Here is a 17587-nt window from a genome sequence, read left to right as displayed (position 1 = left end):
CCAATAAAATGTCATTATTATGCATTATTCAATGCATAATGCATTATCCATTGCATTTTTCTATTTGAGCTGTTTTAGCAGAGCAAGAGATAAGATATTTATATCCGGTATGTTGTTGACCAGTGTTGTTTTCAGTGAATGACAGATGAAGTTGCCCAACGGATGACCGCATTTTCTTTTTATGGTCAGTAGTGCAAATTTTATTTTGAGGTTGTTGTCGCTTTAAGGCGCGGGCGCGACTGGCCAGCGTTGAACAGGAAGTGTGAAAACTAAACAAACGTTGAAGAGGGAAGTGAGAGAGAGCTAGTTGTAGTAGCAGCCAACAGTTGGGGTGTAAGCCCAATTATATAGTCTTGATATATCCTAGGGCAATTCACAGTGATGCTGACATTACGGTGTAGTTGGCTATGTAGAGAAATGGCTAACTAGGAGGCTAGTCATAAGTAGTTTGCGTCGTGATAAGCCAGTTAAAGTTAGCGTTTGGCAAGTTAGCCTACCAAACAACACTCCATTTCATTTAATCAGTCTAGGTATGGATGTGATGTGTCTCCTATGCTTATTTGTTTTTGGTGGTGTTGATGCAATTTATGCAAGTGTGCTGTATGGCCACTTCAGATAGTAAAAGCCAGCCTCAGCATCAACAGCATACTAGCTAACTCTAATGTTAACGTTAGTTAACAGATGAGCTAATGTACCCATATACAGAGCAGTCAGGTGTAATTTCCTGATAGATTTTGTGTATTGATGTTGCATGTTTAACCTCGAAACTTGGTGTATAGCAAGTAGCCTGTTCGGGAGTTTAGTGTGGTTGATTCATTGTCAGTGAGCAACTGTCCAAAATGTGAATGTTGCAGGTGAATGGGATGGAGCAAGAGGTCCTGTCAGACAGTCTGGAAGCAATGAGCTTGGACGGTAGGAGCGACATGCATACATTCAGGTAACGGAATCTTACTCTGTCTACAAACTGTCTGCAAACTGATAGCTATCTGTTATGTTATGTTATGTTATCTGTGTTTGTTTGTATATATGTATGGATGTATGTATTGATATTTATGTATCTATTATTATTTATTTGGAAAACAGTTCAAACTGAGCTCGTTACTCTTAGTAACGAGCTCAGTTTGAACTGTTTTCCAAATAAATAATAATAGATACATAAATATCAATACATACATCCATACATATATACAAACAAACACAGATAAGTGTTTAAAAGTTTAAAGTTTAGAGGATAGATTTTGGTTACCATGTATTATGTAACCACAAACCGCTGTCGTTGCTTTGTTAGATGGGAGAGAATTATGCTTATTTTTCCTTATTGCAAAACCCAACATTTTCAGCTACCTGTGCTGTGATATGGAATCATTACAAAAACATTCAGCATCTTATAAAATGAGATTACTATGATAAGGTTTCTCAACTCTAAAAGGGCTAAAAGGCTTCCTTTTGATGTTTTGAGTAGATTACTCGATTTTGCACAGGGGGAACCATTGACTCACTCTGACTCAAGGTTTAATGGAGAATATGAGACCTCATCTAATGTTAGCTACACATCTGCTTCTAAATGGGAAGCTGATAGACAAACTCCTCTTTCAAAATGATTCCTTACAATCTATGGCTATAGCCCATACGTTACCATTGATCTAGATGCTACAACACCAAGAGCTGTGAGTCTTGTTCCTCAGTTCTAGCTCTGCCCGCTCTGTTTACTGTTCCTGTGGCAGATGTCGTAACGTTAGGCTATTTCATAGCCACGGTTCTCTGAGGGAGATGAGTGAGACACAGACCGTGACTCTATGGGATAGCGCCCTCGCGCGACCGCTCTTGAAGCCTTTTTAAACACGCCTATTGGCGGAGAGAGCTGTCACTCACAGGTAGCCCCGCCTACCTATTATAAATTACAGTGACGCTCGCTCCTCTTCACATTGACCAGCTTCTTCAAGACGAGCATGCAGAAGGGGCATCGTTGGTCTGTGTCTCACTCATCTCCCTCAGAGAACCGTGGCTATGAAATAGCCTAACGTTCTCTTTCGGTCGACTCGTTCGACACAGACCGTGACTCTATGGGAGCCTTAAAAACGCCCCTGATGCCCAGCCGGTACAACATGACTATAACCGGAGCCAACTGAGTCCTGCACTAAGCAGTGTCCGTAAGCCCCGGCCCACTCACCCCGAGTACAGCGTGCGCAACAGCCGGCGCCGTAACATCAAGGCGGTAATGCTTAACAAAAGTATGTGAGGAAGCCCAGCCAGCGGCCGCACATACAGTCTGAATAGGCACACCTCGAAAGGCAGCCCAGGACGCAGCCACACCCCTAGTGGAGTGCGCTCTGACCGCACCAGGGGAATCCTTACCCTTGGCCCGATAGGCCATAGATATAGCCTCCACAATCCAATGGGACAGTCTCTGTGTAGAGAGTGCGCGTCCCTTAGCCCCAGTTGCGAAGCACACAAACAGTTGCTCACTGCGTCGGAAAGATTCGGTCCTTTCCAAATACACGCGTAATGCACGGACAGGGCACAGCGCATGAAGTCTCTCCTGCACCTCCGAAGAAAACGGAGGGGGGCAAAAGGAAGAGAGCCGCAGATCAGAGCAGCCATAAGACATAGGCACTTTAGGCATGAACGCAATGTTAGGTCGTAATGTAACACTGTCGCCACCTGCACCGAACTCCAAACATGATGGATGTGTGGAGAGGGCTTGAATCTCGCTCACTCTTTTGGTGGAAACGAGTGCGAGCAAGAGCGCTGTCTTATAGGAAACAACCTTTATGTCCGCTTGCTGCAAGGGCTCGAATGGTGCATCGCAAAGAGCGTCCAGCACCATGGCCAGGTCCCAAGTCGGAAAATTATGTCTGGCCGCCGGACGGAGGCGGCGGACGCCCTTAAGGAACCTGCTCGCAAGAGGGTGTGCTCCAGGGGAGACGCCGTCATAGCCTACATGACAGGCTGAAATGGCTGACAAGTAGACTTTAAGCGTCGAGTGAGCTTTGCCTTGTTCAAACAGTTCTTGAAGGAACGTAAGCACTGTCGCGATCGAGCACTGGAAAGCGACAATGCCTCTATGGTCACACCACTTTTCGAATGCTGACCATTTTAAGTCATATAGAGACCTCGTAGAGGAGGCTCTGGCACTCTGAATGGTTGCGATAACATTCTGCGGCAGCCCTGCGGAGCTCAGCGCTTCCCGCTCACGAGGAAGGCGTACAGGTTCCAAATGCACGGGTTCGGATGGAGGAGCTCTCCTCCCATCTGAGACAGGAGGTCCGTGTGGTTGGGGAGGCGCCAAGGCACTCCGACCAAGAGCTGGAAGATTTCCGCCAGCCATGGCCTGTTCGTCCACCACGGGGCGATCAATATCAAGGTGAAGCCCCCGTCCCTCACCCTCGTCAGCACGTTCGGGACCAGGTGAACTGGGGGGAATGCATAGAGAAGGACATTCGGCCACGTATGCGCCAGCGCATCCGTGCCCAACAGTGCGTCCCAGTCCAGGATGGAGAAGAACAGTTCGCAGTGCGTGTTCTCCTTCGACGCAAACAAGTCGATCTCCGCCCGTCCGAACCGAGCCCATATTAGGTGTTCTATTACTGATGGATGAACCCTCCATTCCTGGTTGGAAAGGGAGGCTCTCGACAGTCTGTCTGCCCTTATGTTCAATCGTCCCGGGACAGGAGTGGCCCTGAGCGATTTCAAATGAGCGTTTGACCACGTCAAAACGGCATAGGCAAGACGGTGAAGGCGAAGTGACCGTAGCCCCCCTTGACGATTTATGTATGATACAGCTGTATTGTCGGTGTTGATCAATACATGTTGTCGTGATAGAATTGGGAGAAAATGTTTTAGAGACAGAAACACTGCCAACAGTTCCAAAACATTTATATGAAGCTGGCTCTGCAGAGCTGACCATGAGCCGCCCACAGCCCAGTTCTCTAGAGTGGCGCCCCAGCCGGTCAACGACGCATCCGTGGTTAACACTTTGCGCATAGCTATCAGGCCCATTGAAGCACCCCGCGACAGCACCGAGGGGTCTCGCCACATTCACAGTGCTTGCATGCACGATGTCGGGACGGATATCATTTTGTTCATGTGTGCGCCCCGCTCCGCACACAAGACCAGGGAGAACACCCATCTTTGCATATCCCTCATAAACAGTTGGCCCAGTGGCACTACTGCTATCATTGATGCCATCAAGCCTAAGAGGCGAAGGCAAGTGCGAAGCGGGGCGGTAATCTGAAAGTCGGTCGAATATCTCGACTGTCCCAAGTGACTTAAGGCTACGGGATTCATTACAGAGCAACCGTGTGGGTGCGCTGATTTTATTCTCACCACAGACAGGGATTTTGTGTTTGTGGGGTGACAAGTATGTGTTTGATCTAAACCCAGAGGAGTAACCGTGGGACTTAGATAATCTGAGTGAGGGGACACTTGTGGGCATGAAGCCTTTATTTTTGTCACGTACAAGGGACATGTGCTTGTGTGACACGATGAACTCCCCCAGAGCTGAGCGTGGGGGGGTTATGCATGAGTGTCGGGCAAGGCGTGATATAGCCGGCCCGACACCTCGCATGTATGTGCGGGGCTCGCACTCCCGCTACGCCGGTTTCTTTTTCTTAGCCATTGGGCCACGGCGTGGCGGACGGCCAGTGTCGGCGTCGAGCTGGATCGACGGACGTCGTGCCCAGGCGCCCTGCACCACCGCGGGGGATGGTTGTGGCTGTGGCTGGGACTGGCGGGGTGTCGTCGACTGAAAACGCTTGCTCGGCCACTGGCGTGCGGGCTCAGCAGGCTGTGGCGAGTGAGAGCGTTGTGCAGCAGCCGAAGTCGAGGTCGACGGGGCAAGTCTGCGGGGGAGGAGGTAGCTGAAAGCCTCGTTCTCCTTCTTCTTAGACTCACAGCGGGTCTGCATGGCCTGGACCGCCGAACCGAACAATCCGCTGGGGTCCACAGGGGCGTCCAGGAAGGCGTGCCTATCCTTGTCAGGGACCTTAGACAGATTGAGCCAGAGATGTCGCTGGGCTACCACTGTCAGCCCCATAGCCCTCCCGACAGCCTGGTTGGAACAGCGCGTGGACCTCATGACGAAGTCCATCGCGGTGCGGATTTCAGTCCACAAGTCTTTCAACGGTTTGCCTTCTTCGAGGGCTACACCCATCTCAGCCTGCAACTCAGCCACATAGGCGAGGAGCAGCGACACGGTGTTTTGAGCTCGGGCTGCCTGACCAAGAGCTTTGTAGTTCTTCTCCAGTAGCTGGGAGGTGAATTTAGGCTGCTTGTGCGGCAGTTGGGAGGACGCGGTCAAGCCCATGTTGGTGTCCGGAGCCAGGTAGGACGCCAGTGACTGTTCAGCCTTGGGACAATCCAGCAGCCCCCTCTCAGCGGCGCCCTCCATCTCCGTTAGAGAGCCGAAACCACCGATGACCACCCGGTTAGAAAACGGCTTGCCCCAGGTCTTCGCCACGTCGTCCAGACAGTCCTGGAACGGGGGGACCGAAGGCTTGGGAGCAGGTGATGGAGGGGGGAGGAAATTCCCATCTAGCCTGTTGATCACAGGCGTCGGCGGTGGACGCGGCCACTTGACGCCAAGCCGGCTAGCAGCGCGTTGGCACGTGGCAAGGAACAGCTTGCCCGCTGTGGTGTGAGACTCCGCCGTAGCAGACTCCCCCATAACCGACGCAGCAGTCGAGGCCGGTGCGGGCTGAGAGGGGGGGAAAAGCAGTTCGCCGTCCACACACTCCTCCATTGCTACGTCCTCCTCAGAAGAGTACTCCAGCGCTTCCAGAGCGGGGAGTGGCATCGGCGATGGACGCGCCGTGGAGGAGGCTCCTTGCGACCCAGACAGGTTGAGGAGCTGAGCCTCGTCCTCCTCGCTCATTACGAGTTCGGAGAGCAGGGGGTCCGAACTGTCCTGAGTCGGGAGATTGAGTCCAAAATCGTCAAACCGGCGCTGTAGTGTTCTGAGCCCGAAGCGAGAACAGGCAGCGCATCCCTGCGGGTTGTCCAAGGCCTCTCGGGCATGTTGGAGCCCCAAGCAGAAGACGCAGGCGGCATGGGTATCCTTCCTCTCAATCGAGTGGCCACAAGCATTAGGGCAAAGTCGAAGTTTGGGACGTACCGCAGAATGCATGGCTTAATTGAAGGGAATATCTAGTTGCAGGTTATAGCTAGTGGAGAAGCGGGCAACGCGGCTAGTCTCCAGGCTACACGGCAACGTTAGCAATTAGCTAAAGTTCGAAAAGAGGCGAGCTGACGCGGCCAGATATTTCGAACTGTCCTTTTTTCTTGTTCTTTTTCTTTTCTTTCTTTCTTCCTTAACTAATGTCCCGACGTTTCGTGGGGTCGAGTAAGCTTCTTCCCCAAGGAAACAGTTTAGCCGGAACACTCAAAGTAGAATTCGTTGGCGTGGGTAGTAACTCTTCGTTACGGCTTCTTTAGCGAGTCTTGAAGAGCGAAAAATGTGAAGAGGAGCGAGCGTCACTGTAATTTATAATAGGTAGGCGGGGCTACCTGTGAGTGACAGCTCTCTCCGCCAATAGGCGTGTTTAAAAAGGCTTCAAGAGCGGTCGCGCGAGGGCGCTATCCCATAGAGTCACGGTCTGTGTCGAACGAGTCGACCGAAAGAGAAACACTTGTTGCACACAGTGTTGCTCTATTGTGCTGTTCTTTCAAAATCAACACCCAGACTTGGTTAAGTTTTAACCACCCCTCTGTGTTGTATTTGCATGCAGTTTTGTTACTATTATGCTAGGAACCCTTACTGTGGTCATGTGAGTTGTGTACAGGTTTAGAGTTGTCAGACTGCCCTACACTGGGATTGCATAGAGACTCACATGCTCCAAGCTCCCCCACCCCCTGCCCTGAGAAAAGATTACTCACATAAGCCCTCACTCCACACTTCCATCTACCAAAAACCCAGCCCACCCTCAAAGCCCCTTCCATTTGAATGGACTGAGCTTGGTGCGTTTGCCAGGAAATTTCCCTCACCTTGTCACTGTGTGGAAGTGTATTAGCAGCAGCTGTGAGTGAAAAAAAAAAGAGGGGCTTTTTGTAGTTTCGACTTTCGACACATTGAAGTGTGAAGCAGAATTGAAGCGGAATTGATTGGATTGATTTTTTTTCTAATGACTGAGACATGGATTACATTTCTAGCAATTTGTTGAGGTAAAATCGCTTAAATACCTTGAGCAAGGCTACACCACCTTGACGGCAAGTGAACATATTCAAGTTGGGACCAGTGCACAGAAGGAGGAACTTGCTCTGAGTTGCGGAGACTGAAGACTGGCTGTGTGTTAACCTTTCTCTCACTGATACACCACTTAAAAAAAAAAACTCATCATGGATGACATCGCCCGTTATTTCGACGCCAAAATGCGAGTGCGTGCAGACAGCTTGGCCAGCACGACCACTCACTCCACAGACAGTCGAGTGCAGCTGCGCAATCGTGTTGCCCAGCTCATGACCTGTGTTGACGATCTGGAGTCCAACAGCAAGCTGCAGGCGGAGATGAAGAAAAAGTTAGAGGGGGCTTTGTTTCTCTGTGGAAAGAAGGCCTCCAAACCGAAGAAAGACCAATTCAGGTTGATTCCCGTGCTCTTGTTTGATTCCTCTGTCTTTCTGTACAAGCGTGTCTGTGTTCACACTGCAGAATTTAGCGATGCATGTTCAAGCTCAATTGCCTTTACTAGGACTGCAGTGAGCACTCATCAATGTCTGTGTGTAACAGTAGTATTTCTATTTTTGTGAGGGGATGCAATTTGCTTCTCACGTTTTGGAAGAGGTCTTTTCCCTCCCCTCGGACAGATTATAATCTGGTTCTCTGAAACCCGATCAGACCAAATGGATTGAATTGTTTCAGATCTTAATCTATGTTGCACTTGTTATTCCTTGACCTCATTACCCTAAATGGAGCTTTTTGTTACACTAGAGCGCTATTTGAGGACAAAGAAAGCCTTAGCCTGGCTTAGACATACTTTGGATAAGTATTCAGCTAAGCATTTAATCAGAAATTGAGGGAGATTGTCAATGTGGAAAGACATCCTCATATTTTCTTGGGCTTTTAAGAACAATTCTGTTCCAACAATCAATGTGACAGGTGTGAGTAGCTAGTGATCTTTGCAGTGTGTGTTTGTTTGTGTCCTTCCATTCTTCAGGTTACATATGGTCACATGGAACGTGGCGACAGCAGAGCCTCCAGATGACGTCATCTCCTTGCTCAAGCTACATTCCCCAAAGACTCCAGATCTTTATGTGATAGGGTGGGTCTCAGAACAGCGGCTCAGTGGCAAGATTTACGATTATTTCGGACAAAGACCCTTTTCTCAGCATTATGCCGCATTATAAAGCATTATACAGCATTATATAACAGCATCTTTAGACTATAAATAAATGTCTGAAAGATTCAAATGACATAATTCAAATTCAAAGGACAACAAAAACATTTTCCTTATCAGTCATATCAAGTCATCTGAACTTGAAAAGATTATCTTCCCCTGAGAGGAAGAAACCATTCTCTGTGTTTTCAGACTCCAGGAAGTGAGAGCTGCCCCTCTGAAGTTTGTGACCGACTTGGCCTTTGATGACTCCTGGAGCCATCTCTTCATGAACACGCTAGCTCCGCTGGGCTACGTAAAGGTACCGGTTCTCTCCCGAGCATTGTTCAGCTGAGGGCTGTTAGTTGCTGTTGCCGACAATGTGAGAATACACTTGCATTGTATTCACTGAGTAGGAACGCAAGAATGTGGTGCACTCTTGTGCAAGGCATTCTGAATTATGGATAATGGTGTTTAAGTCAATCACGAGGGTGTCTGGAGGTGAACAGGCCAGAGTGCTTAAATATCTTTTAGCTATTACACATTGTTGAGCCTTTTTACGCAATATGCTGTAACATGAGGTGTGTATTGATAGAGGATTGGTCCTGGCAAACACCATGGACAATGAGCTGCTGTGGAGAACCGTAGGCCTTATTGTTCTACCCTGTCTGCTCCAGGTGTCCTCCATTAGGATGCAGGGGCTCCTCCTGCTCTTCTTCTGCCGCCTGGAACACGTCCCTTTCATCCGAAACATCCAGGTCTCCTACACCCGCACGGGCATGTTTGGCTACTGGGTAAGGCCAGATATGATCACTGTTGCCTTTTGATTGTATTGGGAAACCACAAACACATTCCTTTGGTAGCTGCACTTACAGTTGGAATGACACACTGTATAAATATTATTACTTTTACGGAAATGATAATATACATTATATTATACAGAGGTGGAAAAGTCAAGCTTCAGAAAGTAAAAGTCCTACTGCATATCTGTGCCATCCATTCACTTAAACCAGCTGATTCTACTGTAATTAGCAAAACTCTTCAACCAGGTAGAGTAGCTAACTGGTGAGATCAACTGTGTTAAGTGCACAACTACAGTAGATCCAATACGTGGTTCGACTTTTACTTTCTGAAGCTGGACTTTTCCACCTCTACATAGTATAAATGATAATAGACATTATTATGTATATCATATTATTTATATTATTTATTTATATTATTTATAATATGATTTATTATTATTTGTTGTTGTTTTTGTTTGCCTCAGGGAAACAAGGGAGGTGTCTCCATGCGTTTGTCCTTCTACGGCCACATGCTGTGTTTCCTAAACTGCCACTTGGCCGCCCACATGAACTACGCCTCGCAGCGGGTGGACGAGTTTGAGTACATCCTGGATAATCAGACCTTCAACTCAAAGGACACGCCGAATATCCTCGATCACAAGTCAGTGCACACATACAAGCCAAAGTATTCGCAGCTATCCCTGTAGGGGATCTGTCATTCTGCAGGAGCTGTGCTTACACCAATACCTAAGAACCAGCTATTCCAGTTCCTCTCAGATGTTTGCGTACAAGAGACCTGGCCACGTTTTAGCTGTAACATCAGTGATGCCTTGAATGTCTGTGAGCTGTACGCATCCGTGACTTGCAGCGGCAGCGGCCTCATTTAACTGTGTGTGTAGGTGTTTAATCGCATTCTGTTACATAACCGTCTTTTCTTCTTTTCAGAGTGGTCTTTTGGTTCGGGGATTTGAATTTCCGAATCGCCGACCATGGAATGCATTTTCTACGCACCTGCATCACCAGCCAGCGCTTCAACCTCCTATGGTCCAAGGACCAGGTTTGCTGCATTTGAATTTCAAGCAAAACACAACAACAAACAAAAAAACCAAATCCCTTTCCTTGCCGGTTTTGGACTGTGTTCATTGCTGTTTGTGTTGATGATGTTCAACTTGTGCATGTGCCTGTTTGCGATTTCATCAGCTTACGATGATGAAACAGCAAGCAGCTAGCCTTCAGGAGTTCGAAGAGGGACCGCTCGACTTTCAGCCGACTTATAAATTTGACCTGCACTCTGATAACTATGACTCCAGGTAGTTATCAAGTTCGCCTGTGTCCTAACACACACAAACACACTCAAACACACACACACACACACACACTGAAACCCAGTAAGTTGCTTGTCCCTGTGTGCTGTAAGGGGGAAAGAACATTAGCTATACAACGCATGTCATTGCCTTCTAGTCTGATTCTGGTGTTCCCTCTTACAGCCGTGTGTTCCATAGTAAGCATCTCCTGTCCTCTGCTTGACCTTTTTACAGACTACAGAGAACATTGTTGGGTTTTAAGTAAGAGTTCAAATCACCCTGGTCTTATATGCATCTCCTTCTCCTCTACACCCCCCCCCCCTTCCACCAAACCCCTAGAAGCACTGGGGGGAGTGATGCTGTTCGGTCAAGCTGTCTAGCTGATTGTAATGTTCTTTGAGGATCTGATTTGTGCCTGTCTGCTGCAGATGCAATTTTCTTTTTTTGCTGCATGTGCCTTTCAGATTATCAGGCGTTTGGTTTGATAGACATGTGTAGCCCTGGAGTATTTTTCTTTGAAGAATATTTGATAATCGCTCAAACGGTATGGTATGTGAAACATTGCAATCTGCTAAAGACTGCTATTTGGACCAGCTAAATCACTCGCCACAGAGCTGGATTTGCCAAATCCCACCGTTGGTGCAAAAAGTCTCAGCGAGAGACATTTCGACATCAAACCTGAGATTGGCTCAAATGACTCAGTGTGACCAATCATAAGGCTTGGTATTGATAATGGGATTTTTTGCACATGCCTTGGGCTTTAGTAAATCACATCCTAGTATTTGGACTTTGAAGCACCATTTAAAACAGTGCTCGCTGCCAATAGCTTAGCTGTCACTCCATCCGAAATAATAAGCTTGTGCATGTCCCTACTGAGTAGCTGTTCCCATTCCTTAGGGGTCTTAACCAACCTACACTTCATATTAATGTATCCTATTAAATGTCATCGGGTGTTTCTAAAAGTTTGTTTCATAAGTTTGTGCTAAACAGGTGAAGAGTATTGTTTGCAGCCCAGCTAATCCTCCTTTTACCCATCTCTCCCACACACACACACACCTAAGCCTCACTTCTCACTTCCAGAATAACTCTCCTGTGTGTCTGTGTGTGTATCGTGTGTAGGTAGGGATTAGAATGAGTGATACACCACCTGCCGTTATGCCTCTGGGTGTGTGTGTGTGTATAAATATATTTCATTTGATATGCCTGTCCGTGTCTGTGCCTATTGTGTGTGTCTGTCGGTTCCTGCCTTGGCACGCTGTCTCATATGACACGAGAAGCCTCTTACGGCTCCCCTCCTCTTGTCCTTGCTCAGTGGCAAGAAGAGAAAGCCAGCGTGGACCGACCGGATCCTGTGGAGGGTGAATGCCAGGGCTTCGCCTGCCACCGAGGACGAGAGGGACGGCAGCGAGGCGGGAAGCTCCGAGAAGGCCCAGCAGCAGGCATCGGTAGCTGGGGAAGAGGGCGAGGAGCATTCACTGAAGGTGAAACAGGACATCTACACGTCCAATATGGAGTATGGCGTCAGCGATCACAAGCCTGTCATTGGTACCTTCCATCTAGAGGTGAGGCATTTGTACTCTCTGATTCTTTGAAATTGATTCAGTGATTAATTAGTCCAGATGTCCATTACATTAAGCAGCATGAAATAAATAGTTTAGACATTTGTAGGTATGCCGAGGTTTGCCCACCATGTGTCTTAAACATGTGTCTCTCTCAACTCTTTGGCCTCTGTGTCCCAGCTGAAGAAGATGTACAACACCCCACTGGTCCAAGTGAGTGCGGAGGGAGACTGGAGCGCAGACTTTGATGCCATGGTGACCTACACCATCCTGCAGCCTTTCCCCTCAAGTGCCTGGGACTGGATTGGACTCTATAAGGTCTCACACACCCCTCCACCTCTCTTCACACACTACTCTGTCTGGCTTGGGTTAAAGATGGAATGGCTCCTTAAACCTGACTGGCCCAACAGTGTACATTTAGAGTATATGTTTATTTGCCCATCAAATTGAGCTTGTTGTGAGATCATTATGCGACAACAGGACAACAGCACATGGAATTGTGTGATGTGCTGTGCGATGCACAGTGTGTGCCTTTGTTTCTCTAGTAAGTTGAATAAACTGTGTTGCACAATAGAAGTTGCAGGTTGTTGATTTGAAATATTTTCAGCTCATAGTGAGTTACTATACATATTTACTTTGTATTTTATGAATAATTACAGTCTGTGTTTATGTACCTTATTAGGTTGGTTTCAAGAGCACAATGGACTACATTACCTACACATGGGTGAAGGATGACCAGGTCTCTCTTAATGATGAACGTGTACAGGTATTGTGAAATTATGAAGTCAAACTTCAACATGATTATGTTCTGTTTTTTTGTAAGTTGTCTAAAACTGAATGTGCTTTGTGCATGTAATGATAACAGGTGTATGTGAGCAAAGATGAAATTCCTGTCCTTGGTGGTGAATGTATGCTGTGCTACTTCAGCAGCAACTTGCAGTGCATTGTGGGGATCAGCGAACCATTTAAGGTCAGTCCACTTAATTAAAAACTACACATTGTCTCAGATAATGTTTAAGAATGCACTGAGATGCAAATGTCAGAGTAATGTACATGGGTAATGTACAACCCTGTTTCCAAAAAACCTGGGACACTGTAAATGAAAACAGTGATTATGTGAAAAATGTTATTATCTGCAAATTACTTAAGGAAAATGGACAATATGCTGATGCCGAAACTGACTAATTGTACTATGTTATGAAGATTTGGGTTCATTTTGAATTTGATGCCAGCAGTACATCTCAAAAACATTGAGACAGGGCAACAAAAGGCTTGAGAAGTTGAATAATGCTAAAGACAACACAGGGAAGAGCATTTCACTCTTAATTAGGTTAACTGACAACATGATTAGGTATGGAGAGAATTCCAGAGGGGCAGTCTCTCTCTGAGGTAAAGACGCAGAGCTATTAGTCACTCTGAAGAACTGTGTGGGCAAATCATGCAACAATACAAGAATAATGCTTCTCATGTAAAATTACAGTTTCAATTGCAATTTCATCATCTACTCTATACTACTTTAAAACAGACCTGATTCGGTCGTGAAAATCGTCGCATGGGCTCAGAAAAACCTTTATTGGTCATTGCCTATGAAGAGTTTGCCGTTCCTTCCACAAATGCTGGTTTAAAATATGTCATGCAAAGAAGAAACCTTGACATGATCCAGAAATGTCGCTGTCTTATCTGGATGTAGAGAAATGGTCTCATCAAGATGAAGAGGAAAACTGTTCTGTGGCTAGACCAATCGAAATTTGAAATGCTTTTTGTAAATTCATTGACTCCTCAACCTCTTGGCTAAAAAAGAGAGGAACCATCCTACTCGTTATCAGTGCACAGAGCGATATCCAGCATCCATGGAGTAGATTGCGTTAGTGGCAATGGCACGATTAAGAAGATTCCAGACTGTTGGGAAGCTGAAATCTCAGCTTGGCTCAATAGTGGGGTTTGTGACTATTTTCAGCTGTGTTGAAACTCCCTAGGGAAGGAGACCTTGTGGGGATTGTGATAATTAAAGGAGATCACGCTGCTCTCACTCACAAGCAAAGTGTTCAGTCGCCTTATTCTCAACAGAATCAGCAGTGTTGCTGAAAAAGTATTCCGGAAAGACCAGGTTGGCTCTCAGAAAGGACGATCATGTAGTGATCACATCTCATTCGGCTCAGAGTGCTCAAAGTTGAAATCTGTTCAACTTTTAGAACAGCGCCGGGCTCGTCAATGGCACTTCTCGTTATAAACCGTCTCTGGTTTTGGTAACTTAGCAACAATACACACTTATCGAAGCGCCGAGAGGAGGAGGTTGAGGGCGCTCTGACTGTAAAAAACGCGGTTGGTGGACACAGCACCTTAACCTGTTAACCTTTAAAGGTGTGGGTTTTTGAACATTCTAACATAAGATTCCGTTCCGCAACAATTCAAGGTTCTAAAGTTCTATGTTGAATTCAATGAACCCAGATATTCTTTCGAACGTTCATTTTCCAAAATCAGTGCAAAGAAGACAAAACATCTGAGAATGAACATCAGCACAGAGAATCAATCGCTCTCAATGGGGAAGAGATCAAGGAGGTGGGCGAATAAATATATCAGGGCTCCAAAATGTCATCAGATGCACCAGGAGACAAAGAGATACTGAAAAGAACCTCCAAGGCCAACCAGGCATTTGTTTCCATGCGTAACACACCTACAGTGCCTATAGAAAGTCATCATACCCTTTTGAAATAGTTACTTTTTTTGTCTTACAGCCTGAAATCAAAACCCATTTTGAATACAATCTTTTCCAGTTTTATTTACAAATTTAGTTGTACAACATCAAAATAATGAAAAAAAAGTCAACCGTTCTGAAAATTAATAAAAACATAAAAACTAGAATAACAGGGTTGGAAAAGTCATCATACCCCTGACCTAATACTTTGTAGAGCTTCCTTTTACTTTCACTACAGCCATCAATCTGTTTGGATATGTCTATTATAGCGTTGCACACCTAGATTGGGGAATATTTGCCCAATCTTCCGTGCAGAATTGTTAAAATCCAGTCAAATTCTGTAAGGAACGGTGATGGACTGCTCTCTTCAAGTCAATCCACAGATTTTCTATAGGATTTAAGTCAGGGCTCTGACTTTGCCACTCAAGGATATTCACCATCCTATACTTAAGCCACTGCTTTGTTCTTTTGGCAGTATGTTTAGGATCATTGTCGTGTTGGAAGGCGAATGACCTGCCCATCTTCAGCTGTCTAGCAGAGGGACACAGGTTTTCCTCAAGAATTTGGGTGTACTTGGCAGCATCCATTTTCCCTTCTATTCTGACCAATTGCCCAGTCCCTGCTGAAGAGAAACATCCCCACAACATAATGTTGCCCCAACCATGCTTCACACTAGGTATGGTGTGTTTGGGTGGTGTACTGTGTTTGGTTTTCACCAAACATTGCGCTTGGAGTTCAGTGCAAAAACACATCTGGAATATTCTGCTACCGTGTGGAAAAAGCTTTTATGGTCAGATGAGACTAAGATTGAATTTTTTGGAGACTAAGATTGAACTTTTTGGACTGAGCTCCAGGCACTTACCAAACACAGTATACACACCCAAAACACACCATACCTAGTGTGAAGCATGGTGGGGGCAACATTATGTTGTGGGGATGTTTCTCTTCAGTGGGGACTGGGCAATTGGTCAGGATAGGAGGGAAAATGGATGCTGCCAAGTACACCCAAATGATTGAGGAAAACCTGTGTCCCTCTGCTAGACAGCTGAATATGGGCAGGGCATTCGCCTTCCAACACGGCAATGATCCTAAACATACTGCCAAAAGAACAAAGTAGTGGCTTAAGGATAGGCTGGTGAATATCCTTGAGTGGCAAAGTCAGAGCCCTGACTTAAATCCTATAGAAAATCTATGGATTGACTTGAAGAGAGCAGTCCATCGCCATTCCCTACACAATTTGACTGAATTTTAACAATTTTGCACGGAATATTGGGCAAATATTCCCCAATCTAGGTGTGCAAAGCTATAATAGAGACATATCCAAACAGATTGAGGGCTGTAGTGAAAGCAAAAGGAAGCTATACAAAGTATTAAGTCAGGGGTATAATGACTTTTCCAACCCTGTTATTCTAGTTTTTAATTTTTTATTAATTTTCAGAACGGTTGACTTTTTTTTCATTATTTTGATGTTGTAGAGCTAAATTTGTGAATAAAACTGAAAAAGATTGTTTTTAAAATAGGTTTTGATTTCAGGCTGTAAGACAAAAAAAGTAACTATTTCAAAAGGGTATGATGACTTTCTATAGGCACTGTATGTTTAGAATCCTATATATCATAGAACAGTGTCCTCTCCATTCTACTATATGGAGCAGACTCCAGAAATGCATGAAAAGGATTTAGTAAGTTGCCAAATCAAATTCAAAATGAACATACAGTACATATTTTCCCAATGTGTATGTTGTCTTAACTATAATTATTAGTTAAATATATGGTTTACATGTTTTGCAAATTTTTGTATTTTTTCTTTACATTTTACACAGCATCCCAACTTTTTTGGAAACAGGGTTATATTTGTTGCTTGTGAAAACATGATCAATATCTTCATTACAGGTGCATGAGTCTAGAGTTGCTATAGAAGAAGGTTTGGTGCCTGAGAATGTCAACGGATTGGACCAAGCAGTATCAAGTTGAAGAGGACGATCCCACGAAATCCACGTCATCACTGTCGTGTGTCCGTAGGCTGAGCCAAACCAGCACCGGACCTTGGAAACCCAAGAATTATGGGAAACAAGTGCATTTTAAAGAAAATCAGTTCATCAGTTTTTAATCTATCATGCTAACGTGCTGCATTCGGTTACAGTGACAGGAAATAATTTGAGACCGCACATACAGTTTGCCTTAACATTCTTGGCTCTTAAAAGGTTTGGTGGAAATGTTTGCATAGGGTTCTATAGTTGCCTATAGTAACTGTACTCCAGTTAGGAAGTTAAACAGCCATTTTTGAGATTGTCAGTGTTTTTAATTGAATATAATGGAAGTACTGTAGAACTGATATTTTGTATGCTCAGATAATGTATCTTTCTTGATCTGTTAAGCGCACTTTTGTAGTCCTTTTGCCATTCAATTTCAGTGTATAATTTGGTCTTGTTTCAGCAGGTCAATTTTACAGATGTTATCAGTTTACCTGTGCTATAGGAGAGATATATGTATGTATATATACAGATATATTTTAGTCATATTGCTTATGGCAAAGGATGGTTGTTTTCGAAAATATTTATGAAAGATACACATGTATATTTATTTGCTTATGGTCTGAGTTAACCAAGTGTCTGGAACACATCAACTGTAAAATGAATGATATCAAAAGGTGTAGTAAGTAATATTGTTATCAGAAACAGTGCTTTTATTCTGAAGGCAAGTTTTATTTATGTTTTTTTTTTTAAAGAAGAAAACATTTTCTGTGCCTCTCAGCTAAGTCATTCATGCTGCTGAAAAAAATAAATAATCAATTAAAAATACATTTGATATACAATACAACCGACATACTATTGAGACGTAATGCTTTGGCAATAAGTCCAACTTCTTACACTTTTTAAAAACAATTTTATGTGCCTGGTTCTTGTAAATGAATCCGGTTTCTCAAAGATGGTTACACAAATGT

General features: G+C 45.1%; 1 protein-coding gene across 1 annotated transcript; it reads left to right on the top strand.

The window, feature by feature from the left end:
* The first annotated feature begins 267 nt into the window (after positions 1 to 267).
* inpp5ka (inositol polyphosphate-5-phosphatase Ka) lies at positions 268 to 17467 on the top strand. Its single transcript, XM_062552065.1, has 13 exons — positions 268 to 530; positions 855 to 937; positions 8148 to 8252; positions 8520 to 8628; positions 8984 to 9100; positions 9574 to 9749; positions 10034 to 10145; positions 10289 to 10398; positions 11705 to 11954; positions 12132 to 12269; positions 12634 to 12717; positions 12817 to 12921; positions 16537 to 17467. The coding sequence occupies exons 2-13, from the start codon at positions 864 to 866 to the stop codon at positions 16615 to 16617; spliced, it is 1461 nt and encodes a 486-aa protein (XP_062408049.1). The 5' UTR covers positions 268 to 530; positions 855 to 863; the 3' UTR covers positions 16618 to 17467.
* The last annotated feature ends 120 nt before the right edge of the window (positions 17468 to 17587 follow it).

Source organism: Sardina pilchardus, chromosome 13 (genome assembly GCF_963854185.1).
Source record: "Sardina pilchardus chromosome 13, fSarPil1.1, whole genome shotgun sequence".
Lineage (NCBI taxonomy): Eukaryota > Metazoa > Chordata > Actinopteri > Clupeiformes > Clupeidae > Sardina > Sardina pilchardus.
The sequence above is the reverse complement of the archived record's forward strand: the minus strand, read 5'-3'. Positions and strand labels throughout refer to the sequence as shown.